This window comes from Danio rerio, chromosome 6 (assembly GCF_049306965.1).
Source record: "Danio rerio strain Tuebingen ecotype United States chromosome 6, GRCz12tu, whole genome shotgun sequence".
NCBI classification, from domain to species: Eukaryota; Metazoa; Chordata; class Actinopteri; order Cypriniformes; family Danionidae; genus Danio; species Danio rerio.
In genome coordinates, this window is record NC_133181.1 from 55113161 (window position 1) to 55140023 (window position 26863).

At 37.2% G+C, this 26863-nt stretch overlaps 1 protein-coding gene across 1 annotated transcript in view; it reads right to left on the minus strand.

Moving 5' to 3' along the window:
• mmp24 (matrix metallopeptidase 24) overlaps positions 1-26863 on the minus strand; it is a 72650-nt gene that overhangs the window by 28162 nt on the left and 17625 nt on the right. The window contains exons 2-5 of the mRNA XM_694711.9: positions 16504-16652; positions 16260-16376; positions 12757-13061; positions 1136-1297 (exon numbers count right to left, since the gene is read on the minus strand). Of these exons, the coding sequence (XP_699803.4) occupies positions 1136-1297; positions 12757-13061; positions 16260-16376; positions 16504-16652 (733 nt within the window). The remainder of the gene's footprint in view (positions 1-1135; positions 1298-12756; positions 13062-16259; positions 16377-16503; positions 16653-26863) is intronic.

The window sequence follows — 26863 nt, forward strand, 5'->3', positions numbered from 1 at the left end:
ATCAGATCAGACCATTAACAACTAGCTCAAAAAACTCAAAAAGGATTTTTAATAATTTCTTTGGTTACATCATGCACTAAGACCAACAATAAATGAAAAGTTGCTATTTTCTATATAGCTAGGAACAATACTCTCTTTATTATATTACACTGTGCTAATTCCTAGTTACACCTAGCTGGGGACTATTTTCAGGTGCTGTGTAATATCATTGTGCCTGCTACAGCCATGGTAAGACAACAAGTTCATTGAGAGTAGTTCCTAGTAGAGATCTGCGCGGGACTAAATTTTTAATCCTGCTCCCGCCAGGTTTTAGTCTGAACCCAACCGCTCCTACATATATTTAGCATTTGTTGTCCCGCGGCTCGTTTTCTAACCACCGCGCTCGTTTCCGCTAATGCATACGCATGCCCCCTTGATATTGTTAGACTGCCCGCTCCCGTTCAAATTTCACCAATCACCGACCGCTCTCGCGCTTTATTCTGAAATTTTTTCTCGCGCCGCAAGAAATCTGGTTGGGTCCCGCGGTACAGTCACAGGATGAAGACCTCTAGTTCCTGGTCAAGTCAGCCTAGAAAACAGCAACATATATAACAGTAATTTCCCATCTGTCTTAGTACATGATGTACAGGAGAGTCAAGCTTTAAATAGTTTAATTCCTGTCAAATATTTGACTGAGATGCTAATGGTCTAATCCAATTCAATAATCTATGTTAAGCTAAGCTAAAAATGCTTTCGCCAGACCCAGAGATTTGCAGAATTGATTTTAAAATGGTAAAACTCAACAGTTTAACTGTAAGTGACTTGTAAAATAAGCCTATTTCTAAAAAAGTTCTATTAAGTTGGTAACTCATTTGCAACTAGTGTACTCACATTTTAAGAGAAGTCAATTGCTTTAAAAGCAATGGATGTAGTCACTTCTTCAACTTTGGGACTTGTGGAGCTGCGCATCGATGGATTTGCTCTTCAGCGTTTAGACTTTCAGCAGTGAAAATTAAATCACATTGAACTGAACTAAATTGAACTTCAACTCTGAAAACTGGACGGGCACAGTATCAATTTACTAGAACTTCTATGTTAAGCTGCTTTGAGACAATCCTCATTGTCACTTTGTACATTGCAGAGATCATGACTGTACCGTATATTTTCTGGATCCCCTGAAGGTCGTCTAGAGGCAGTTTGAAGTTGTGTGTCTCCATGTATTGGTAGAAGGGGGCCATGATTGCACTGGGGTCACTCGAATGCTCCAGACCCAATGCATGTCCCAGTTCATGAACAGCCACCAGGAACAGGTCATTGCCTGAAAAATAAAGGTTAACCGTCAAATTTATCTTTCACTAATCAGAATTTGTGCTCCCACATAGAAGGTAAACAGCAAAATAGTGAGCACAACCTGTCATGATCATCCATTTATCACTGCAGGGATGCAAACTTTTAGCAATCGCCATTTTATATATACATATATATATATATATATATATATATATATATATATATATATATATATATATATATATATATATATATATATATATATATATATATATATATTTATGTCTCTGGTTCTTGAATCTGACTGACTGATAGCCGTGCAATATTCTGCGAATAACAGCACTCATCCAGCCTCTTCAGTAATACTCCGCCCACATCCAGTTTGACAAATATTGCTGCTGTTGGACAACATAATGTACTTTTGAGCCTATTTTAGTTGAGAATGTAGTTGTTTAGTTTGCAACTATGCAATGTATTTATAAAGATAGTGCCTATTTTAAAATATTTATAATTTCTGAGATACGTCGGCGATAATATTCATCCACAAAATGGTGACAGAGACCGCATAATAAGCCCTAAGAGAAAACAGCGTAATTTCTAACTACACAGGGTATATGCAGGAATCTTAAAGGAAATTTCAATACCCTTTTAAGATTTTTTAAAGAGCTTCTCAGAACATTTTAAGGCCTCTTCGCCACTCAAGTTCTAATCAGTATCAAACCTTTAACATAATAAACAGTTGTTAATAAATAGTTGTAGTTAAATAAATCAATGAAGCACAACCGTGCAACAGAACTCAGATAAGCGTAGAAAAAACAAAGCTTGAAAGAATAAATTATGTGGTTGTTTTTAGAGCCAGGCTTCAGTCACTGTTGAAACTCGTCTTTCTCCAACCAGGGGTACGCAAACTTACATTTCTCCATTTTGCTGTCTGTTTCGCTCATTGGTTTCGCTACTTGTTGAGAGCATCACATCACCTTCCCACGTTTTTTGCGAGACGGAGGAGCTTGGCCGGATGCGCCCTGGCCCAAACCAATAGGGTATATGCCGAAGCATGCTAATAAGACTTTGAATTTGCCAGTAACCTGGGTTAAGCGCTTCCGGTCACCTGTATGCCAATGCAAAATTGCCACATTTAAGATCAGTTTTCTTTAAAAATCAATCTCCACTGGCTGAGTGATATCTGATGTAAAGTGGGTCTCAGATTGTACAAGAAGCACTGCATTAAATTACATTTCCCCCGCCATGTCTTTATAATATGAGCGTTTATTTTACCCCAGTATATTTAATGGAGCTTCCGCACTATCCTGCCGATTCTGACGGGCGTGTGCGAGTAAACGACTTTTTGTCTCGTTTTACGCTTAAGCAACTAAATGAATGCCAACGTTTATTTAACTGAATGTATTTTAATTACATTACAAGATTGATGCTGTAAAAGGAACCGTATAAATTGGAAAAAAAATCACAATAACAGGTCACGGGAAGTTTATCAGTATGGGAAAAACACTAGCTAGGCATATACCCTATTGCGTGGATTGAGGAAAATAAATATATTTATGCTTTTTTTGAGTCAAACACTTAGGACAACACTTGAACAAAATTTAAGACGCAATAAAAACGCAATTAAGAATTTTTTAATACCTTTTAGGGGCCTTAATTTTCTCATATCAAATGTATATCAACTTTTAATACTTTTTTAGACCCCGGGGACACCCTGCTACAGCTGGTCAAATCCTTATTAAACAGGTAAATGACATTCTATGTGATTTATCCCTCTCTTGTATGTTGCAGTGCTGTATTTATGCCATATAGTTGTAGTATATTGAGTGTGAGAATGAGTCTCATGTTTTTGTTACTGCAGACTAGTCCGGTAAAAAGAAAGAAAGGAGAAACTCCCCATGTGTTTAGCATTTTTCCTTATCGCAAACACAACAGTAATGGTAGTGGTAGTGTTGGTGCTGCTTTGTGATTAATCATTAATGCTTTGTGATTAATGTGATCTCATGATTTCAACAGAGAAATACAGGGAGATAACTATGTAGACTGTAGCCATTTCATGCTGTTCAGCCCTATAATCTTAAAATGTGAGCAAAATCACCTGTTTTGTCAACACTTTAGACATTATGCTAGAGAATCATTCCAACACTAGCTATAAAGTGACGTTGGTGAATTAGTTACGGCTTCTGCTGTTCTGATGGTCAGCTGCAGGTGTGAATGAATGGCGGAAGAAAGTAGTTCCTCATACAAAAGAGTTTTGAGACTCTCCATGTTTCATTTTCTATTTTATATACACGATTATGCCGTCAAACTGTTATATAAATGCAATATTACACTCGTTTTTAAAGAAGTTTATGCATATGTTTACTATAAAATATTCAGTAATTTCTATAATGCGACTTTACAATACAGTAACATCCTGCATGATTGTCCTACAGTTCATATTACAGTTAAATACTGTGTATTTATACAATTCTTTATGCAAGTTATCTATTAAAAGGCTTGACAGCTTTTGTCTAATCCACTGAACAGTATTTAGTTCTGTGTTCTTTTTAAAATATATATAATTTACATTTTATTCTGTGCTTCAGAATATATGCAACTCACAAAAAGAAAATGAAACAGTTATCTTGAAAGTTTGAAAACTCTAGGTAGTTCTCTATTTGATCTCCACCATATTAAGCATAAGCAGGTGAATTACCAACGCTAAGGCTCTGCATATTTGATGTATGAAGGTGCATGTTGTTAAAATCAGTCCCAAAATAATGAGCTCCCCCATAGAAATGCATCAAACGCTGAATCAGCAGCGTATAAATGTGTCCGTCCTATCATTAGAGGAATAGTTCACACATAGTTCAGCACACTTGGGATGTATAACAAGTAATGTGATACTTTTATGGTGCTTTGTCTCTGCTGGAGCTTGAGAGCATCCATCCCCCATTCGCTTTCCCTGTTAGCTCTAATGCACCAGGGAAATTTTATATGCATATGTGTATTACGCCGAAATTCAATGTCAGTTTCTGTATAAGGTATGAAAACCAAGTATGCTGTCCTTAATAACAAGGTGTAATCTATTTTGTTATAATTTTTAGCAAGGAATGAATGGTTAAATGCGAGTTGTACAGTTGCACGGTGGTTCTGTGGTTAGCACTGTTGCCTCACAGCAAGAAGGTCACTGGTTTGAGTCCCGGCTGGGCAAGTTGACATTTCTGTGTGGAGTTTGCATGTTCTCCCCGTGTTGGCGTGGGTTTCGTCTGATTTCCCCCACAGTCCAAACACATGCGCAATAGGGAAATTGGAGGAACTAAATTGGGTGAAGTGTATGAGTGTGTAAAGTGTATGGGTGTTTCCCAGTACTGGGTTGCGGATGGAAGCGCATCCGCTGTGTAAAACATATGCTGGAATAGTTGGAGGTTCATTCCACTGTGGTGACCCCTGATAAATCAGAGACTAAGCCGAAGGATGGATGAATGAATTAAAATCTAGTACTCATGATGTGACACATATATAGTTTGTTATCATAAAAAAAGTGGATCCACTTTAGTCCTGGAACATTACCACTTAAATTGCCAAAATTTCACCAGCAAGTATTATCGACTTGGAAAATTTGTTTTCAGCACAACTTTTCTCCTCATAAAATCCTATTATGGAATAATTATCTCATTATCTGTAAAAACAAATCTTTATTTTTGCATAAATGGTTTCAAAGAAACATATTTTGTTACAGATTTGTTCACTAATAATGGAAACATACTATATTATGAAGATTTTATGAGGATACATAACTTTCCAATTCCTTTTAAAGAATTTCACCAAGTGGTTAAGGCTATTCCAGCTGGTTTCATACAACTAATTAATAATCACCTTTCTTATGAATGCATTAAAAAGATACTCACAGAATTGAAAATTGATAGTTTTGACATACTTTCTCCATCATATAATAATAAAAAAATTAGACAATTGTTTCAATCTAAACACAAAATACCCCCTAGAGCAGGGGTCACCAACCTTTTGGAAACTAAGAGCTACGTCTTGGGTATTGTTTAATGTGAAGGGCTACCAGTTTGATACTCACTTCCTAATAACAAATTTGCTCAATTTACTTTTAATTATATGTTATTAATAGTTAATGATATTCATCTATGTGAAGACGCTGATCTTGTTAATTTCTCACAATAGTTGTCAACAATGATTGGAAACAGATAAATACCAACCAATGCAAGTGTGATTTAAAAGGAATTGCTACAAAAATATTAGATGCAGCTTACTGGTATGTGGTGCTATGGTAAGCTAATTTTATAAGAGGCCCACGGGCAACTCATGTAGTCCTCGCGGGCTACCTGGTGCTCGCGGGCACCATGTTGGTGACCCCTTCCCTAGAGGGAAATTTTATTGGAAAGAAAATTTTTTTGATATTAATTGGAAAGCTACCTGGTCAATCCCCTTTAAATTTTGCCTTTTAAATAATGTTAAAGAAGTGCACTTTAAAATACTGCACAAAATTTATCCTTGCAAAGTAACTTTAACTGAATTCATGGATATTGATAATACTTGCACATTTTGTAATATACACGAGGTAAACTTATCTCATCTTTTCTATAACTGTGATGTCTCTCTTAAGTTTTGGAATGATGTTAGTGACGTGTTATTTGGGCAAAGAAATGTTAATTACAGGCTCTCTTTAAAAGATGTCATTTGCACTTTTTCACACACAAAAAGAACATTTGAGTATGTTGCTAACTTCTACATCTTACAAGGTAAATATTTTGTTCATAAACAGAAATTTGCAAAATGTATACCAAAGGGCAATATCTTTTTATTAAAAATGGAAATTTTGAAAAAGTTTCTAATGCAAATTAAAAACAAAACGAGTGATTTAATTTTAGATTACATGAAGGAACTTTTCTCTGGTACTGCTCCCTCGCTGTAGTCAATGATTGTATCCTAAGTTATCATTTTTGTTTACATGTATATAAGTATTCTGTAATACTTTTTTTCTCCCCCACACCTGTAATGTTTTTGCTTCATTATCATTTATGATTGTGTTTTTGCAATTCCTGTAATGTTCCTGGATATGGCATATATCTGAATTTTGTATTATTACTTTATGTAACGTTTCAAAGCTTATAATAAAAAAGTATCAACTTTAGTTTTGCTTTTGTATGTTAAAATCACGCTTAAGTGCAGACACTAAAATGAAGCATCTCATCTTTGACCAGCATACAAAAATATCTAAAAACAAAATAAATATATGTATTTTTCCAAATGTGTTTACCTGAATTTGCCCTATTTTCTCTACATGTTGCAGCACAGTTTATGTAGTCGTGTGAAAAAGCACTGTTTGTACCCAGAATGCTAGAGGAACATGCTGTGCTGCTGCGGATGTAAGTGTCCGCTTATACCAGAGCATGACTCAGTGCAGACTGGCATGTTCAGATCCTCAGAAACACAGACGGGATGTGACACCATTTCACTTCCATCACAGAAATAGCCTGATGTGCTGCTTGCCATCTATTGGTGTACAAGTATTGTTAAGTTGTTAATGCTTCCAGATGTAAAAGAGTACCCCAACAATGACTGAAGCCACAAAAATTAGAGAGTCTATTAAATGGCATAACATATTTGATAAGTGGCTGAAAATTCGGTGCATCTCTAATATCAACACACTTTTAGATTCGCATTGTTGGATGTTTCTGCTGTGTGATTGGCTCTTAGATCAATATAGAGTAAAAAAGTCCAGAGCTTATTATTGTTATTGACACACATTTTATAGCAATTTGATATAATATCGTTTATCGGCCTTAGTGCCCCATTATAATAAGTTAAAAAAATAAAATAATAACAAGTACACTACCTGACAAAAGTCTTGTCATTGATCCCAGTTGTAAGAGCAACAACTAATAACTGCTAGTTGATCATTTAAAAAAGTAGCAGAAGGTCGATTTTTCAGATGAATCATCTGTGAATCTGCATCCTAATCATCACAAATACTGCAAAAGACCTATTGGAACCTGCATGGACCACAAGATTCTCACAGAAATCAGTCAAGTTTAGTGAAGGAATAATCATGGTTTGGAGTTACATTCAGTTTAGGGGCATGCGAGAGATCTGCAGAGTGGATGGCAACATCAACAGCCTGAGGGATCAAGACATTTGTGCTGCCCGTTACATTACAAGCCACAGGAGAGGGCGAATTCTTCAGCAGGATAGCGCTCCTTCTCATACTTCAAAGTTCCTGAAGGCAAAGAAGGTCAAGGTGCTCCAGGATTGGCCAGCCCAGTCATCAGATATGAACATAATTGAGCATATAAAATGAAGGAGGAGGCATGGAAGATGAATCCAAAGAGTATTGATGAACTCTGGGAGTCCTGCAAGAATGCTTTCTTCACCATTCCAGATGACTTTATTAATATGTTATTTGAGTCATTGCAGAGATGTATGGAAGCAGTGCTCCAAGCTCATGGGAGTCATACATTAATTCTGTTTAAACTGCAGCATGACTTTATATTCTGTACTGTACATTATTTCTGTTAAGTGACAAGACTTTAGTCTAAGCAAAGTCAGAGCTTACTGTCCTAATTAAATCATTAAAACTCAAGGCATGGTCGTATTTTATGTAGGTGAAATAAGCGTAATCTAGAGGCCTTTGCCTTTCATATAAGCCACTTCTGATACCAAATGATTAACTAGAAGTCAAGTTATTATTTGTTGTTCCCAAAACTTGGATAGGCGACAGGACTTTTGTCAGGCAGTGTATTTGTGTTTGGCAAAATCTTTTATGTAAGTGTATACTTAAGGGTTAATGGGTTAACTGTCTATCAACAATAAAAATGACCAATTTGACCTCTTCTCAACAAGGAAAACCACCATCAATCAATAATGCATGGTGTCATGGCTTTGCAATAAAAAAAATTGGTTATAATGGAAGTCAATGGGGCAAAAACAGCCACCAACATAACGAAAGGGTAGTCAATTAGAACAATACACAAGGGTTAAAGTATATAGGTCTGCAATAGTGATTGATTAAACAAACACACATATTGTATTTGTAAATAAAGATGTTCTTTTTTTTTTTAGTCTGATTGCTTCTCTCAGTGGTTCTTTTATATAAATAATGTACCCCAAAGATTACTGAGGGCAAAACTTATTTTTAGGCTGCAAACAATCATAAACAAAACATGTCCTGCAAAATGCTGGAGGGAGAGTTGATTTGAAACGAAAGGAGGAGTAAGTGTCGTTGTGAATAAATGCAATATACAGTGCATCCAAGAAGTATTCACAGCGCTTCACTTTTTCCACATTTTTTTAGGTTACAGTCTTATTCCAATATGGATTCAATTCATTTATTTCCTCAACATTCTACACACAATACCCCATAAAGACAATGTGAAAAAAGAGTGTTTGAAATTGTTGCAAATTTATTACAAATAAAAAAACCCTGAACAACCACATGTACATCAGTATCCACAGCCTTTGCTCAATACTTTGTTGATGCACCTTTGGCAGCAATTACGGCCTCAAGTCTTTTTGAATATGATGGCACAAGTTTGGCACACCTGTCTTTGGGAGTTTTTGCCCTCTCCTCTTTGCAGTACCTCTCAAGCTCTATCAGGTTGGATGGGAAGCGATGGTGTACAACCATTTTCAGATATCTCCAGAGATATTCAATAGGATTTAGGTCTGGGCTCTGACTGGGCCACTCAAGTTCATTCGCCAACTTGTTGTGAAGCCACTCCATTGATATTTTGGCTGTGTGCTTTGGGTCATTGTCCTGCTGGAAGATGAACCGTCGCCCCAGTCTGAGGTCAAGAGCACTCTGAAGCAGGTTTTCATTCAGGATGTCTCTGTACATTGCTGCATTTGTCTTTCCCTCTATCCCGACTAGTCTTCCAGTTCCTGCTGCTGAAAAACATCCCCACAGCATGATGCTGCCTCCACCATGGTTCCCTGTAGGAATGGTATTATCCTGGTGATGAGCGATTCCTGGTTTTCTCCAAACTTAACGCCTGGCATTCACTCCAAAGAGTTCAATTTTAGTCTCATCAGACCAGAGAGTTTTGTTTCTTATGGTCTGAGAGTCCTTCAGATGCCTTTTGGCAAATTCCAGGCAGGGAGTGGCTTCCGTCTGGCCTCTCTACCATACAGGCCTGATTAGTGGATTGCTGCAGAGATGGTTGTCCTTCTGTAAGGTTCTCCTCTCTCCACAGAAGAACGCTGGAGCTCAGACAGTAACCATCGGGTTATTGATCACCATCCTGACTAAGGCCCTTCTGATCACTCAGCTTAGATGGCGGGCCAGCTCTAGGAAGAGTCCTGGTGGTTTCAAACATTTTCCACTTATGGATGATGGAGGCCGCTGTGCTCACTGGAACCTTTAGAGTAGCAGAAATATTTCTGGAACCTTCCCCAGTCTTGTGCCTCGAGACAATCCTGTCTCGGAGAGCTACAGACAATTCCTTTGTCTTCATGCTTGGTTTGTGCTTTGACATGCACTGTCAACCCTGGGACCTTATATAGACAGGTGTATGCCTTTTCAAATCAACTGAATTTACCACAGGTGAACTCCGGTTAAGCCGCTGAAACATGTCAAGAATGATCAGTGGAAGCAGAATGTACCTGCGCTCAATTTAGACCTTCACGGCAAGGGCTGTGAATACTACATGTGATTCTTTGTCATTTTAAGGTATTGTGTGTAGAATATTGAGGAAATAAATGAATTTAATCAATTTTGGAATAAGACTATAAAATAAAAATATGTGAAAAAGTGATGCGCTGTGAATACTTTCTAGATGCACTGTGAACTCTCCATCAGCTGCTGCACATAAACACACATCCAGTGTTTGCTGTAAAAGGGTTTGATCTGTATTCACTAGGGCTGATGTGGTGTGTGGAGGAATAGATCCATACAGAAGTGTTTGTAGTGAATAAGGTAGAGATGTTGTGCTCTGTAAAGCGTGTACTTGAACTGCTGACACTGCTGAAGATAACACAGCAGATATGCAACACGCAGCGCAGTGGAGGATCAACTGAAGGAGGAACGCAATGCTCTGTGTTTTCTGGATGTTTCCCCTGTGGCGCTTACTGATGCTCTCTGCTCCAGTTTACCACTGCTGAAAATCCCAGAGGATTGAGCTCTACACATCTAACTGATCTCTACATGCAGGAGAGCTCGCCCAATCACACTGCATATAACCTGACTTACTATAGAAATGAAGCATACAGTACATTCAGATGCATTTACCTTTAAATAAAGGCCACCATTAGAATAGACCCGACTGAAAAAATCAGTATTAACTACTGTCATGCAATAGTTTATTTAGTTCATTCATTTTCCTTCAGCTTAGTCTCTTATTTATCAGAGGTTGCCACAACGGAATGAACTGCCAACTATTCCAGCATATGTTTTACGCAGCAGCCAGATGCCCTTAACAGTTTTGTGATTTGCAAGTGTTTTCTGTTTATTTACCATTGTGAATTGCATTATGGGATGTTGGTCTCTGCTCTGTCAACTTTTGATGTTGGAAATCCAACTTTTATTGACATTTTAGTTGTTTAAAATAATATAATATATAAGAAATAATATAAAGAAAAATAAGACTGTACTGTGATGCTAAAATACATTGATTTGTGTAGATTTTCATTTATAATAATTAAATAAAATGCTTCTATATTTGCCTATGCCAGGTTTGATTCAATTAAAATACGTAGACTCACCATTAAACAGAGCAGCAAAAAAAAAAAATCACCAATTAAAATACAATTAAACATTCCATATCATCTCCTATTGTGGATGATTACATTAAAATATGTGGATCTACTGTATGCGAAGCTGCACAGTTTTCATTTAAAACTTTCATAACCTATCATTTTTAATGTTTAATCTACTGTGAATATAAGCCATATTTACAATTAAAAAAATATAATTAAATTTACAAATATACACGTTTCATGAAATAAAGACACAAAAAATTACAAAGTGAAAGATGTGACACGAATATTTAAAAAAATATATTAAAATGAAATATTATGTATTAGCCGCTGTCAAGCTTAATTAGATATAAAAAAAGAGATCAATGAGCTAAAATAAAAAATACATATTCTGTATCAGTCACTGTCAAGCCTGATTTGAATAAAATAAAAATTGATAAATATATGCTAAATATTCTCTACCACCCATTGATTTTACAGTAATCAATGAGGTAAAATAAAATAAAATATTCTGTACAAGTCACCGTCAAGCCTGATTTGATTAAATCAAAATTGAAGAAAATCAACATGCTAAAATAAAATAAAATAAAATAAATAAATAAATTAAATATAATAAAAAATATAAATAAACAAATATATATATTAATATTTCCCAAATTATGTTTAACAGGGCAAGGAAATTTTCACAGTATGTCTGATAATATTTTTTCTTCTGAAGAAAGTCTTATTTTGTTTTATTTCGGCTAGAATAAAAGTTTTTATTAATTTTTAAAACACCATTTTAAGGTAAAAATTATTAGCCCCTTTAAGCTATTTTTTTGATAGTCGACAGAACAAACCATCATTATACAATAACTTGCCTAATTTCCCTAACTTGCCTAATTAACCTAGATAAGCTTTTAAATGTCACTTTAAGCTGTATAGAAGTGTCATGAAAAATATCTAATAAAATATTATTTACTGTCATCATGACAAAGATAAAATAAATCAGTAAATGAGTTAAAAAAATTATTATGATTAGAAATGTGTTGAAAAAAATCTTCTCTCCGCTAAACAGAAATTGGGGGAAAAAAAACAGGGGCTCTAATAATTGAGGGGGGCTAATAATTCCTACTTCAACTGTATGTATCAGTCACTGTCAAGCCAAATTTGAATAAAAACAAAATTGAGGAAAATCAATGTGATAAAATAAAATTAAATTAAAAAAATCCATATCAGCCACTCTCAAGCCTGACTCTTTTAAAATCAAATTGACAAAAACATTTGAGCTAAAATAAAATAAAGTTAAGTTAAATTAAAAACATATTCTGTATTAGCCACTGTCAAGCCTGATTAAATAAAAATTTTCAAAAATAGATGTGCTAAAGTAAACCAGAATAAAATATTCTGCATCAGCCACTGTCAAGCTTGATAAAATTAAAAATGGACAAAAATATGTGCCAAAAAAATAAATAAAAAAAACAAAAAAACAAACAAACAAAAAAACAAGACAAACCAAAAAAAAAACAAGACAAAAAAAAAACACCCCAAAAAAAAAGACAAAACAAAAAACAAAACGAAAAACAACAAGCAAAGCAAAGCAAAGCAAAGCAAAGCAAAACAAAATAAAATAAAACAAAACATGTTTTATGGGACCAGACAGGTCAATCACAGCTACTGTTTGCTTGATTACAACTCACCCTAACATTCAAAACCTTCTCAATATAAATGATCACATCCAATCAGAAGCTAATTCCCACATCAACACAATCACAGACAATGAAGTCACAGCGCCACACTCACCGTCATGATTGGCATTCCCAAGCGTCCAGGGCTCATCGGAGTCAAAGTGTGTGTCTCCACCGATACCCGGCCCGGGAAAATAAGCATGCGCTAAAAACCCTCCCTCTCCATCAAACGGAGAGCTGTCGCCGTGAAAACCCGAGGCAAAGAAGATCATGATGTCGGCCTCTTTGCCCTCGTTCTTGATCTCCGAATAGGCCACTTCCTGAAAGCTGAGCGGCGTCACCGTCTGCCACACGTCGAACGCCTGCCGGATGGCCCTCTGCGTGTCCTTCTCACCAACTTTCGGCGTGAAGTTATGGATGCTGGAAACAGGAAGAAGAGTGATGCATGCACAATACTATGTCATGTAAGGAATAAAGTACATCCAGCCGGTTGTTATCTCTTCAAGTCTCAATTGTTAACTCTCTTTCCAGTCTCATATTAATAATATTTAAGCTTCCCATTGAAAATCAACTAGCTACAATGGCTGCTTATGGGTTCTAGCTTTAGACTGAGGTACAGTTTGTCAAGATTACTCATGTTTTTTTTGGTGAAATATATTCGCAAGCACTGAAATTTGCAAAAGCAGCACCCCAGTGCATCCACGTCCTGACGCTGGCTAAAAGGTTTAAATATGGTAAACACAAAAGTTTAACTCTAGATGGCTTGGAAAATGTGCCTATTTCCAAAAAAAATTGGTTAAAGCCTTTAAATACAGTCTTGTATCTTTTTCAAATTATCTCGTATCTGCGTCAAGTCTAAGTTTGTAATGTTGTAGTTTACCTCTTAGCTTGATGGTTTGGTTAATGGCTTGTATTTCTTTAACAAAAACTTTAAGCTTTCGAAAACAAGTTTTAAGTAGGCAGTGCATTTCAAGCAATCTCTTCACCGCTGTGATGAAAGTAGAGATGTTGTTTCGGTATGAATTAGCTCTGAAGCGGATGCTGTTTGAGTGCACAGCGCTGTGCTGTTACATAAGAATTAATCTGCATACAAAAAATTTCTTGAATATAGGGCAAAAGTTAAACCAGGCCAGACACCGAAGGCAAAAGCAGATGGCTGTCTCTGGCATACAACTGCAGGCACTCGCAAGTGAGAATATCATCACATCTGATTAACCAGAGACCGAAAACTCTGCATTAGATGACTAACTGAAATTAATAGAGCTTAAAAACAGACGAATGTTTGCAAATTATCTAAATGCGTTCTTGTTTATGCCAACAGGAATGCACCGCAACTAAACTGTCCCGAATTTCCTTCAGTTCGGCTCATATAAGCTCAATCTGCATCATAGAGACGGGAGAAATAGTTTAATGTCAAAACATGCCTTTTCCTATCTACCGAGGTTACTGCATCTGTTGTACAGCTTATTTTTGTCTGTACATTAAATAAAGGGTCCTGCTTTTTTCCTGACCAAACAAAATGGCAAAATAATAAATTAGTACAGGCACAGTTTAAGGGATAGTCATATAACTTTTATTTCACATTTTTCGAGTGCCTTGGACTTACTTTTGCTGTTTATTTTGATGAATCCCTTACCCAAAGAGCACCGACACATTAATTAAGCTACCCCTGAGCACTTTTTGTTTGATTTTGAATTCAAGAGTTCACACTTAGCTGATGATTGATTATAAGCAAGTTTGGCATGCTGTCCCGGGAGAGAGCCCTGAGCTCGAAGGTTCTTGAGCCCTGGGCTCCCTCCCGTTTGGAGGAAGAGAGGGGAGCCTCGAGCTCAGGTAGATCTCGACAACTCCCCTTTTTATAATAGCTAAAGATTAAGATGAAGGCTATTAAAAGATATGCTGCATTATTAGATTACCTGTATTGAAATTTAGATTTAACGATTAACTTGTTGTACATGTTTTTGGAATGTGGGAGGAAACCGGAGGACCCGGGGAAAACCCACGCAAGCACGGGAAGAACATGCAAACTACACACAGAAACGACCACCGGCCTGTTAAGGAACTAGAACCGGTGACGTTCTTGCTGTGAGGCGACAGTGCTAGTCACTGAGCCACCGTGCTGCCCTATGGAGGGAAAGGTGAAAAGGTAGGGGTGAAAGGGGGGATTCTTCAAATCGAAGATGACTGTAGTGAGAAAACCCTGGCTCTTTATAGTGGTTAGGAATGGCCTGATTGGTGGATCAAGCATGCTAATGCAGAACCAGCCGTGTTCAATCATAATCACGTGCTCCTCTCGAAATTAGTTTATGAATAAACTTCACTAAATTATTAATTCATCCATTTTTTTTACCAGCTTAGTCCCTTTATTCATATGGGGTCACCACAGTGGAATGAACCACCAACTTATTCAGGATATGTTTTAAACGCAGCGAATGCCCTTCCAGCCACAAACCAACACTGGGAAATTCACACTTATACACTACAGCCAATTTAGCTAATTCAATTCACCTGTATCTCATGTCTTTGGACTGTGGGGGAAACCGAAACACCCGGAGGAAACCCACGCCAACACAGGCAATACATGCAAAGTTATCTTCAGGGTGGAGTTAGTTAACTTTTTGTTTATTATTTTGGCTTTGCTCAGCCCTGAAGCCATTTTGTTTACACTCCTATTCTTTGTTTTTTGTTAATACAAACTTTTCCCTTCTATTTCCCACAATTAAATCATACCCAGCTAACTGTTTATTTATCTATTTTCTTTCACTTATGTTTCAACCTCAGCTCTAGACATTTGCGGTCATGACAACATACATTAGTCTTTTTTTGTAGAAAATCCAATGAATTATACTATTTGTAATAAAAGCGATATGCCTAAGGTTTCAACCTTCCAGTTTATGGTTTAGAACTATAAAATAACTAGGCTAAGTGTGTTTTGGGGGTAAATAGCAAAGAAAACCACTCAAGGTATCAGCCAACATCTACTTCTGTCTGTCTCCTAAAACAAAAGCACTATCACGGCTTGAGGGAAGCATTTTACCTGTGTCTGTCTGGAACATTGCACAAGTGCCGTGTGTTTCAAAATTCACAACGCAATATGCACTTACATAATTACAGGTAAGAGTATAAATACACTCCGCAGGCCTAATGGGTCGCCATTAAATAGAATCAAATCATGACCGGCTAGTTACAGGTATTAAAAAAGTTTTAGAGCTCTTCCCTGAAATGAACTACTATAGTCATTCATCTAGAAAGAGTCAACAAATTCATATAGAAATCTAATACATGGAAATAATTGGAAATGGAGTTATGTATACACTTATAAATGGAGTTTTGTTTTGATGGAGCTTAGTCTATATAGAGCAGGGGTGAGCAAACTCGGTCCTGGAGGGCCGGTGTTTTGCACAGTTTAGCTCCAACACTAATCAAACACACCTGCTTATAGATTTCCAGTGATGTTAAAGACACTGATTAGCTTGTTTAGGTGTGTTTGATTAGTGTTGGAGCTAAACTGTGCAGGATACCGGCCCTCCAGGACCGAGTTTGCCCACCCCTGATATAGAGCATACCTGTATATTCATCTATGCATCGGGTAAGCTTTGCTCTGAACATGTACTTTACCTGTATGTGATCTTTTTGTCTCTCCACTTCTGACCGGTGAGAGCGTATCGTTTATTTCGCCTCCGCCGACTGATGTGAGGGTGATCTGGAACTCCACACCGAGGTTTTCTCATCCACCTTGCAACAAAGAACCGCAAGGGAAAAACTTTTACGTTTTGGGCTACATCGTTGTTGTTTAAAGATATATAAGATCTTGTGAAATGGCCATATTAGGACATGTTAAGTAAGGTAGGTTGTTACTAACTCGATGGTTGTTTGGTCGAGGATTCCTGTCACTGGAATACCGTAAAACCGCTGCATGGCAGCGACCGCCGACTGCATGGCTTTCTCCGATCGCAGGTCTGATGTGCGGATGTCATGAGGGAGCAGGTAGCCATAGTTCTTCAGCCATGTCTGCAAAGAAAAGAGAGATTTATATTAATTTTAGCATTTAAAGAATCATTTTTAAAAAAGTCATAGCGTTATAATTTTCAGCTAAACATACTGTTTTGCACAAACCAGGCTCATTCTAAAAAAGTACCTCTTTACATTTCTGGAGAGCGCCAAATATGTCCCAGGAGGTATTGTTTTTGCAGTTTTTGTTTTCGCGAATCCACCAGAGGTCGCTGTGTACACTTTTTCAGATCTCAAATTTCTCTCACGAGTGCCATCCACACCTGCTGTTCCCATGTAAATCCACCAGAGGCCGCTGTCTATTGACTGACTGACTGATCGATCAATTGACCCCTCCTTCTTCCTTAAATCCAGCCAAAAGTGTTTTCAAAAGCAACATTTGACCCATCCATCCACTTCCCTAAACCCAACCGACAGTTTTAAAAAGCAATCCAGAAAAAGAAAAGCCCTCACCTGATTTTCACCACATTTACAGATTTTACCACATTCTCACCCTATTATTTACTTGTTTATTTTATTTTTTGGCTTTTGTTTTTGTTTTACCTAATTCCTAGAACCGTTTTTCACCAGACTCAAACTCTGCATCTCAAGTCCGCCGACATAAAAGGCGAGCTAATGGATAAATTGGTCAAACAGTGGAAAAGCAATTCATACGGAGGTAAGCTCTCAGCTGGTAAGAGTGAAAAGGAACAGCATCATACCACTCTCTAGCATTAGTTTTAAAAATGACATGCGGCCATACATACTTTTGGCTATATAATTTGTGATCTCCAGAAATGTATATAGGCCTACATTTTCAGAATGAGCCTATGTTGCAAGTTCTGCATCAGCAACTTCTCAATAATGAGTCATAAATGAATAAAGAAATTCTTTAAACTTTCAACTAAAGAAAACACAAAATAAAAACAGCCCATTACTCTGAAATGTTTTAAAAAGTCATAAGATAAGTCACTCTATTTCATTCATTTATTCATTTTCTTTTCGGCTTAGTCCCTTTGTTAATCAGGGGTCACCACAGCGGAATGAAACCACAACTTATCCAGCATATTTTTACGCAGCGGATGCCCTTCCAATTGCAACCTTTCACTGGGAAACATCCATACACACTCATTCAAACACATACACTTTGGACAATTTAGCTTACCCAATTCACCTATAGCACATGTCTTTGGACTGTGGGGGAAACCGGAGGACACGGAGGAAACTCATGCCAACTTGGGGAGAAATTGCAAACTCCATACAGAAATGCTGTGAGGCAATTGTGCTACCCACTGCACCACAGCATTGCCCACTCTATTTCTATAACCCAAATAAAATGGCCAATTTCTATTGTAAACTTGTGTACTTGCACCAAACCTTTCAGGAACATTTCAGTTTTTTTGTTTTAACCATAACCAAACCACAAAATGCGTATTTTTTATTGATACAGTGTCTGTTACATAAAAAATAGATTTTTTTTTCATGTTGAGCTTGTTTTGTCAACATATACATTCAGCAAAAAAAAAAACAATTCTCAAAAGGGTGTTAAATGGGAAAAAAAGACCAAATTTTATACATCACTTTTTTCATAATATTATTTCAAGAGTTCACACTTAACTGATGACTGATTATAAAGCGTGTTTTGCATGCTGTCCTGGGAGAAAGCTCATAAGATCCTCGAGCCCGGGGCTCCCTCCAATTTGAAGGGCGAGAGGGGAGTTTGAGCTCTGCTAGGTCTCGAGAACTCCCCTGCTTGTGAACGTGCTGAGTTATAACTACCTAAGAGTTTGTTTAAGATGCTACTTTGGAGTAGTCAATTTACTTATGGCAGGAGTCACCAATCTCGGTCCTGGAGGGGTTAGCTCCAACTTGCCTCACCACACCTGTTGGGATGTTTCAAGTATACCTAGTAACACCTTGATTAGCTTGCTCAGGTGTGTTTGATTAGGGTTGGAGCTAAAATCTGCAGGACATCGGACCTCCAGGAACAAGTTTGGTGACCACTGACTTAGGGTGTATATTTTTGGACGGGAGGGAATCCGGGAAAACATGCAAACTCCACATAGAATTGGCGACCAGCCTGGTGAGGGGCCAAACCAGCGGCGTCCAGCTTTTGCAGCTGGAAAGGCATCCGCTGTGTAAAACACATGCTGGATAAGTTGGCGGTTCATTCCGCTGTGGTGACCCCTGATCAATAAAGGGAAAGCGAAGGGAATTGAATGAATGGGCCCTAATGATCAAACACGTACATAAAGTGCATGTTTACAGTACAAAACAATAGGAAAAAAAGTAGTGTATTGGAGAGCAAAAACACATTCTGTGTGAACGAACCCTAACGATACTTTTTCGATATACTATGCAGCCCTGGTAAAAATAAAGCTGATCTTATATAGAGCACGGTCCTCCTCATCCTCTCGTTCGCTCCTCTGTCGGCTTTCATCTCTCCCTGCGGACGAGCCCGATGGAGGACTAGTAGGCAGAAGCCCTCGTTTTAAAGCACTCTTTAATTGAGCTCATGGCTTGCAGTCCATTTTCAGCATGAATATTTTAATGCAGGAGTTTCTGCTCCTTTGCTCCTGCAGCGTGAAGCTGGAACGTCACAAACACAGAGTCAATGCCTTCCAATGGAAATCAATCTTTGGGTCGCTAGACACACTTCAGCGTTTCTATATCTGAAAGAGCCATGTAGAGTTCATTAGAAATAAAAATAGTGCTCTCCTCATACTACCGGTGTGTGTTATTATGAGCTGTTTTATGATTTAAGGTCTATTATATCATTAAAACAAGCAACAACTAACATTTAAGGAAAGGATTTAGATTCAAAGATCATTAAAAACATCAAGCAATCACATAGAATACACTAACAATCCTTTAATTAATATATTAACGGTAAAGCTGACCTAAAAATTTATATAATTTTCTACATTTACATGTTTTAAGCCTTTAAGTGTTTCTTTCTTCTGTTACAAACAAATGCGATTCAAATGCATGAAAATAATGTAGACTCAGACAACATTAGCATTATTTAGCGTGTTGTAAAAGTAAAATCAATGCTCAATCAAGCTATCTTTAATGTTCAAATGCAGTGCATGAAAATAATGCAGACTCATACACAACATTAGCATTATTTAGCGTGTTGTGAATGATAAAATCTATGCTGAAATTAAGCTATTTTTTTTACAGTTCAAATGCAATGCATGACAATAATGCAGACTCATACACAGCGTTATTTAGCATGTTGTGAGTGCTAAAAACAATGCTAAAATCAAGCTAGCTTCACTGTTCAAATGCAGTGCATGAAAATATTGCAGACTCATACACAACATTAGCATTATTTAGCATGCTGTGAATGCCAGAAATCAAACTTATTGTGTTGTTCGATGTTCAAATGCAATGCATGAAAATAATGCAGACTCATATATCCTACCCCATAAGCATTATTTAGCATGTTGTGAATGCTGAAATCAAGCTAGATTCACTGTTCAAATGCAACTCAATAAATTAATGAAGGCTCATACACAACATTAGCATTAGCATGTTGTGAATGCTAAAATCAAGCTTATCACGCTCTTCACTGTTCAAATGAGTCTGCATAAAAATAAAGCAGCCTCATACACAAAACTAGCATTATTTAGCATGTTGTGCTTGCTGAAATTTTCACTGTTTAAATGCAATGCATAAACATAATGCAGACTTACACATAACGTTAGCATTATTTAGCATGTTGTAAATATAAAATCAATGCTAAAATCAAGCTATCTTTAATGTTTAAATGCAATGCATGAAGAAATGCAGACTCATACACAACATTAGCATTATTTAACATGTTGTCAATGCCAGAAATCAAACTTATTGTGTTCTTCACTGTTTAAATGCAGTGCATGAACATAATGCAGACTCAAACATGACAACGCTAGCCTTATTTTGCATATCCCGAATGCTAAAACTTAAAACTTCATATGGCAGCAGAGTATACACCCTTCTTTGACACGGCTGCTCAGCCTCCATGGTAACAGAGGCTCTGCACGGCCCCCTGGGAAATCGTACCCATTAAATAATTCACCAGTGCTGTTACTGGTGCCATCATTATAGCATGGCACACAGCGAAGTCTGAAACCAGCGCTAGACCCAACAATACAAGTATTCATCGGCTTTGATGAATCAATGAAGACTCTGAGATCTGAAGAGCACAAAAGACTGTGAAAGCTCAGCTCCGGGGAAGAATAGGCCTTGTTTAAGCTGCAGGACTATTTCCGTTCTTGCACTTCGTAGGATTCAGAGGAACTGAGTTTAAAGTTAGAAGTCCACATTTCACTGGAAATACGAGTGATGAATTATTCTTGTGAGCGGCATTGACGTCACGAAGGGATGAAGTAATAATATAGAGAGGCTGCTGCTGGATCATGTTCATCATTCTCAACTTGACTTTCTAAAACATTCAACTTCAGAATCATGTTCATATAATAATAATAATAATAATAATAATAATAATTCATTCTCTTTTAAGCTTAGTCCCTTTATTAATCCGGGGTCACCACAGCGGAATGAACCGCCAACTTATGCAGCATATGTTTTACACAGAGGATGCCCTTCCAGCTGCAACCTATCTCTGGGAAACATCCATACACACTCATTCACACTCATACCTACTGCACCACCAATAATAGCAAACGTCACAGTGTAAAACCAAATACACTGTGACTAACAAACACACATCATCTTTGTAGTGTTATCTGTATTGTGCATGTGTGTTTGTGTAATGTGTATATGTTGTTTTATTGTCAAGAGTAGCATTGTGCTTATGTAAAAATCCCACTTCTGACACCAACTGTTACGATAGACCAGGTGGATGGAGGCGTGGGTAGTTGTAGGAGAAGGTTGTATAGTGCGAGAGATTGTTTAACAGATTTGTTCAGGTCATAACTTTGATTTAGCTGAACAATCCTGTAAAATACTTTGTAAATTTTGTATAGTTTATTCTTCTTTATTGTTATTTTGTCACTTTCACCTTTTTGCTAGATTTTTGTGTTCACTTTGTGTAAAATAAATCACTCTTCACTTTCACCAGCGGCTTTTGTGACACTTTTTGTCTCCATCCGACCGGTCAATCGTAACAGTAATAATAATAATAGTAGAATAAACACTCTGCTTGGTCAATATACTTATTTAAAATGAGCAGAAACAATACAATTCTCGAGTTTTTGGGCGCAACGTAATTGTTTTATGTTCAATGCACTTAAATTTGTAAAAATGATTACTTTAACTTACTAGATTTGTGTTGAGACATTCATACATTTATTTTCCTTCAGCTTTTATTCACCCGAGGTCGCCACAGCGGAATGAACTGCCAACTTATCCAGCATTTGTTTTTCAGAGCAAATGCCCTTCCCGCTGCAACCCAGTACTGGGAAACACCCGTACACACTCATTCACACACATACTGCACACTACGGCCGATTTCATTCATCCTTCGGTTTAGTCTCTTTATTCATCAGGGGTCACCACAGTGGAATGAACCGCCAACTTTTCCAGCATATGTTTTACACTGCGGATCCCCTTCTAGCTGCATCACAGTACTGGGAGACATCCATACAATTTGTTTATTTAATTCACCTGTACCACATGTCTTTAGACTGTTGGGGAAACCGAAGCACCCGGAGTATGCTTAGAGTCATGGTCTGTTTGGAAGACCAGTTTGTGGCCAAGTTATAATTTCCTCGCTGATGTCTTAAAATGTTGCTTCAGTATTTCTACTTAATGTTCTTTCTTCATGATGCCATCTATGCTGCGAAGTGGACCAGTCCCTCCTGCAGCAAAACAGCCCCACAACATGATGCTGCCGCCCCGATACTTCACAGTTGGGATGGTGTTTATAGGCTTGTAAGCTTTCCCCTTTGTCCTCCAAATGTAACACTGGTCATTATGGCCAAACAGTTCAATCTTAGTTCCATCAGACCACAGGACATGTCTCCAAATACGAGTCTTTTTCCCGGTGTAATTTAGCAAATTGTAATCTGGCTTTTTTGTTGATTCTGGCTTGTTGATTTTCCCATGTTGTCACACAAGGAAGTAGTGTGTTTGAGGTTTTCCTTAAATACTATTCTACAGTTGTGCCTCCGATTAACTCAAATGTTGTCAATTAGCCAATCAGAAACCTGTACACCATTATCTGAGCTTTTTAAAAGGCAGAATAATCTTATTGTATGTAAACTTGACTTTCAAGAAAAGTTATAACAATTTCTCAAAAAATAAATCTCTCATTATTCTGTTATTAAGCAGGACAGAAACACATTTGATAATCCTAACTTACCTAAAAGAGGAAAAGTTTAGTCACAATAACATCTGACTTTTTTAAATGGTTATGTGCCTTTTTATACAGTGTATGTAAACTTCTGGTTTGATCTGTATTTCCAATGAGCCTGTGTTAAATATTTCACAATAATCCAACTTTTGCTTTATTTTTAAACAAATAAATGTAAACCTGGCGAGCAGAAGAGACTTTAAAAGAGACGCTATACAGGAAGAGAACACATCCAATCATTTTAAAAGCATCGTTGTTCTTGTTTTATGTGGCAATGAAATAGCGTTTAGCACTGATAAACTGCATTCGGATAAGAAGTCTGTGTGTGACTTAAATTACATTGGATTGTTCTGCTGAAACAGCACAATGTTGGCCAGCAAGAATCTTCAGAGCTCAAATAACGGCCCATTACCTCATCATGATATCTGCGGTAATGCAATCTGTGTAAAGCTTCAAGTGTTTTACTTCAAATAAACAATCTGACCCTCTGCTGTGTGCTTACATGTACAATCAACCATCCATCACCTAAAATTGTTTAAAAAAAAAAAAAACTATTTTCCCCTGAGGGATGTCCCAATTAAGACCTAGATATACATCCTTTGAGTCTTAATCTGAGACATGTATTTTATCATGTGTAGGTGCAGTTTTATAAATAAGAAAATAAGGTTATCAAGGACAAATTCTGCTCAGGACATCCTGCAGTTGAAGTCACAATTGTTAGTCCCTCTGAATATTTCCCCCAACTTCTGTATAATAGAAAGAAGAGTTTTTTCAACACATTTCTAAACATAATAGTTTTATAACTCATTTCTAATAACTGATGCTTTTTATCTTTGCCATGATGACAGTAAATAATATTTGACTAGATGTTTTTCAAGACACTATAGTATTCAGCCTAAAGTGACTTTTAAAGGCTTAACTAAGTTAATTAGGTTAATTAGTGGAGTATCAAGATGAATTGTTTTCTATAATTGATTAACTGTGATAACTGTGGCTGTTTATTGTTGTCACTTATCGGTCAGGGTTTCTGCAGGTTTCTTTAAGTCAAATATAAGACTTTTTAAGACCCTTTTAAGACCTTATACAGGGCTAAACATTAAAGATTTTTTCTAATGGCCTAGTTACTTCAGTAAACAGTTTGTGTATTAATGGAAGATCATGTAAAGGGATATGTTGCTTTAGGTTTCTTTCATTGCTTAGGGAATTTTATTGGGAGAATTTGCAGTAAACATGGCTAACAGATGTTGTGATTTATATCACTTGCAATAAAACATATATATATATATATATATATATATATATATATATATATATAATAATAAGTTTTGAGATGGATTACTGGGGCTTGGGTAGCTTTACTTGGACATAGAAAAATTAAGACCTGTTTAACATGATTTAAGACCTACAAAAAAATATTTAGGTGAATTTAAGACTTTTTAAGATCTAAACTTTTGTTTTGTAAAATTTAAGACATTTTAAGACCTCGCAGACACCCTGATCAGTGAACAGTGCAAGAGCGTTAGAACCAATCGCAGCCTTTTCTGTTGAGTTTGTGACCAATCATAGGCGTTTAACAACTCGCTTAAAAACAGTCAAAAAGCAGGTGAGATAATATTTACTTTGTTTATTTGCTTTAAATGCTCATGCTGTTCTGTACTGTACTTTAGTTTTGTTTGATACACTCAAAAAGAGTGTTTTTTTTTTCGAACAGGTCAAATTAAAGGTACAGTTCATTTATCTGACTGCTTGTATTGAAGGGCAACATTGTATTACAAATACATTCATTCATTTTATTTTCGGCGTAGTCCTGTTATTAATGGGGTCGCCACAGCAGAATGTACCGACAACTTATCCAGCATATGTTTTACGCAGCGGATGCTCTTGCAGCTGCAACCCATCTCTGGGAAGCATCCACACACACTCATACACTACGGACAACTTAGCCTACCCAATTCACCTGTACTGCATGTCTTTGGACTGTGGGGGAAACCGGAGCACACAGAGGAAACCCACGCAAACGCAGGGAGAACATGCAAAATCCACACAAAAATGGCAACTGACCCAGCCGAGGCTCAAACCAGCGACCTTCTTGCTGTGAGGCGACAGCACTACCTACTGCACCACTGCGTCGCCACTATTACAAATACATATTAAACGGATTCATAATTTATAGATTTTAATACAAGAATTCTTGTGCTGTGAAGTAAACTGTAACATTGTGTCTGGAAAGCATCGTCGATGCACAGAGATATCGAATTAAACCCAATCAATGGCATTACAATCTTAAGCGAACTGAACCGTAAGACCAGTGGTTCACACCTCTATTAACTACAGGCAAGTTAGAGTAATCAGGCAAGTCATTGTATAACGATGGCTTGTTCTGCAGACAGTCGAAAACAAATGTTGCTTAAGTGGGGATAATAATATTGACCCTAAAATTGTTTTAAAAAATGAAAAACTGCTTTTATTCTAGCCGAAATAAAACAAACAAGACTTTCTCCAGAAGAAAACATGCATTCATTGATTTTCTTTTCGGCTTAGTCCCTATACCAGAAGAAAACATATTGTAGGAAATACTGTGAAAAATTCCCTGCTCTGTTAAGCAACATTTAGGAAATAATATAAATCTAAAAAGACGTGAGTGTTTATTTATGCAACTGTAATGGATAAAATCATACCAAAACTATGAATACATTGCTAAAAAACCTTTTCTACTTTTCTTCCACACGACATCCCAAAACACTGAAAAATACAGGGTTCCACACAATTTATTCATGTTGTTCTAACACAAATTGATTAAGTTAACTTAACACTTTTAACAAATTTATGTGGATTGAACATAAAAAAATTAAGTTGTCCCTATGAAATCTCAAGAATTGTGTTGTTTCAGCTTGTTTTAATTAAGTAGTTTGAACAAGTTAAAAAAAAATTTTTTTGAGTGCATGATCAATTCTGAGTGTGCCTCACACAGGTGAGTGGGCTTGACAAACCACCTGTAGAAAACGCACTCTTTGCCAGCTTTGCACATTTGCACCACACGCTTTCTTACAATCATTCATTCATTTTCCTTCGGCTTAGTCTCTTCATTTATCCTTGCAGCTGCAACCCAGTACTTGGACACATCCATACACACTCATTCACACTCATACACTACAGCTAATTTACTTTATTCAATTCACCTAGCGCATGTCTTTGGACTGTGGGGGAAACCGGAGCAGCCGGGGGACAAGGGGAGAACATGCAAACTCCACATAGAAATGCCAACTGACCCAGCCGGGACTCAAACCAGCGACCTTCATGCTGTGAGGTGACAGTGCTAACCACTGAGCTACCATGTCATCCTTTCTTACAATACCTCTCAAAAGTAAAAACAAAAATCATTGTGCATTTATAAAGTGAGCTTCACACAGGTGAGTGGGCTTGACAAACTACCTGTAGAAACTTTTCTCTTAAAACAAACAAACAAACAAACAGACAAAAAACTCCCTCCTTGCTCTAGCAGTTATTGCCTCTTCTTGTTGAATCGCTGAATGCCTCCTCAGTTGTAAGTCGCTTTGGACAGGAGCGTCTGCTAAATGACTAAATGTAAATGTGATCTGTAGTGCAGCATTATAGAATATTACAGGGTAGATACAGTATCATGCACTTACCGCAGTGTTACTTTGACATTATTACTGGCTGTAAAATTGTGATCACAGCCCATGTAATTGGCCTCTTTGAAACACAAGATGTTCAGGTCTTATGGACTCTGCTTTCTCACAAATGTGTGCTAATGAGTGGGGAGTTACAAAGGAGTTGGGCTTTCTATTGAGAAGACTACATATGTGTGTGTGGGGGGGGGGGGGGGGGGGATGTTTAAGCAATTGTGGCCATTGATTGGATGCTGTTGCTTGATGATTTTTTTTTTATCTTGAGCTCCAGGGTGAAAACA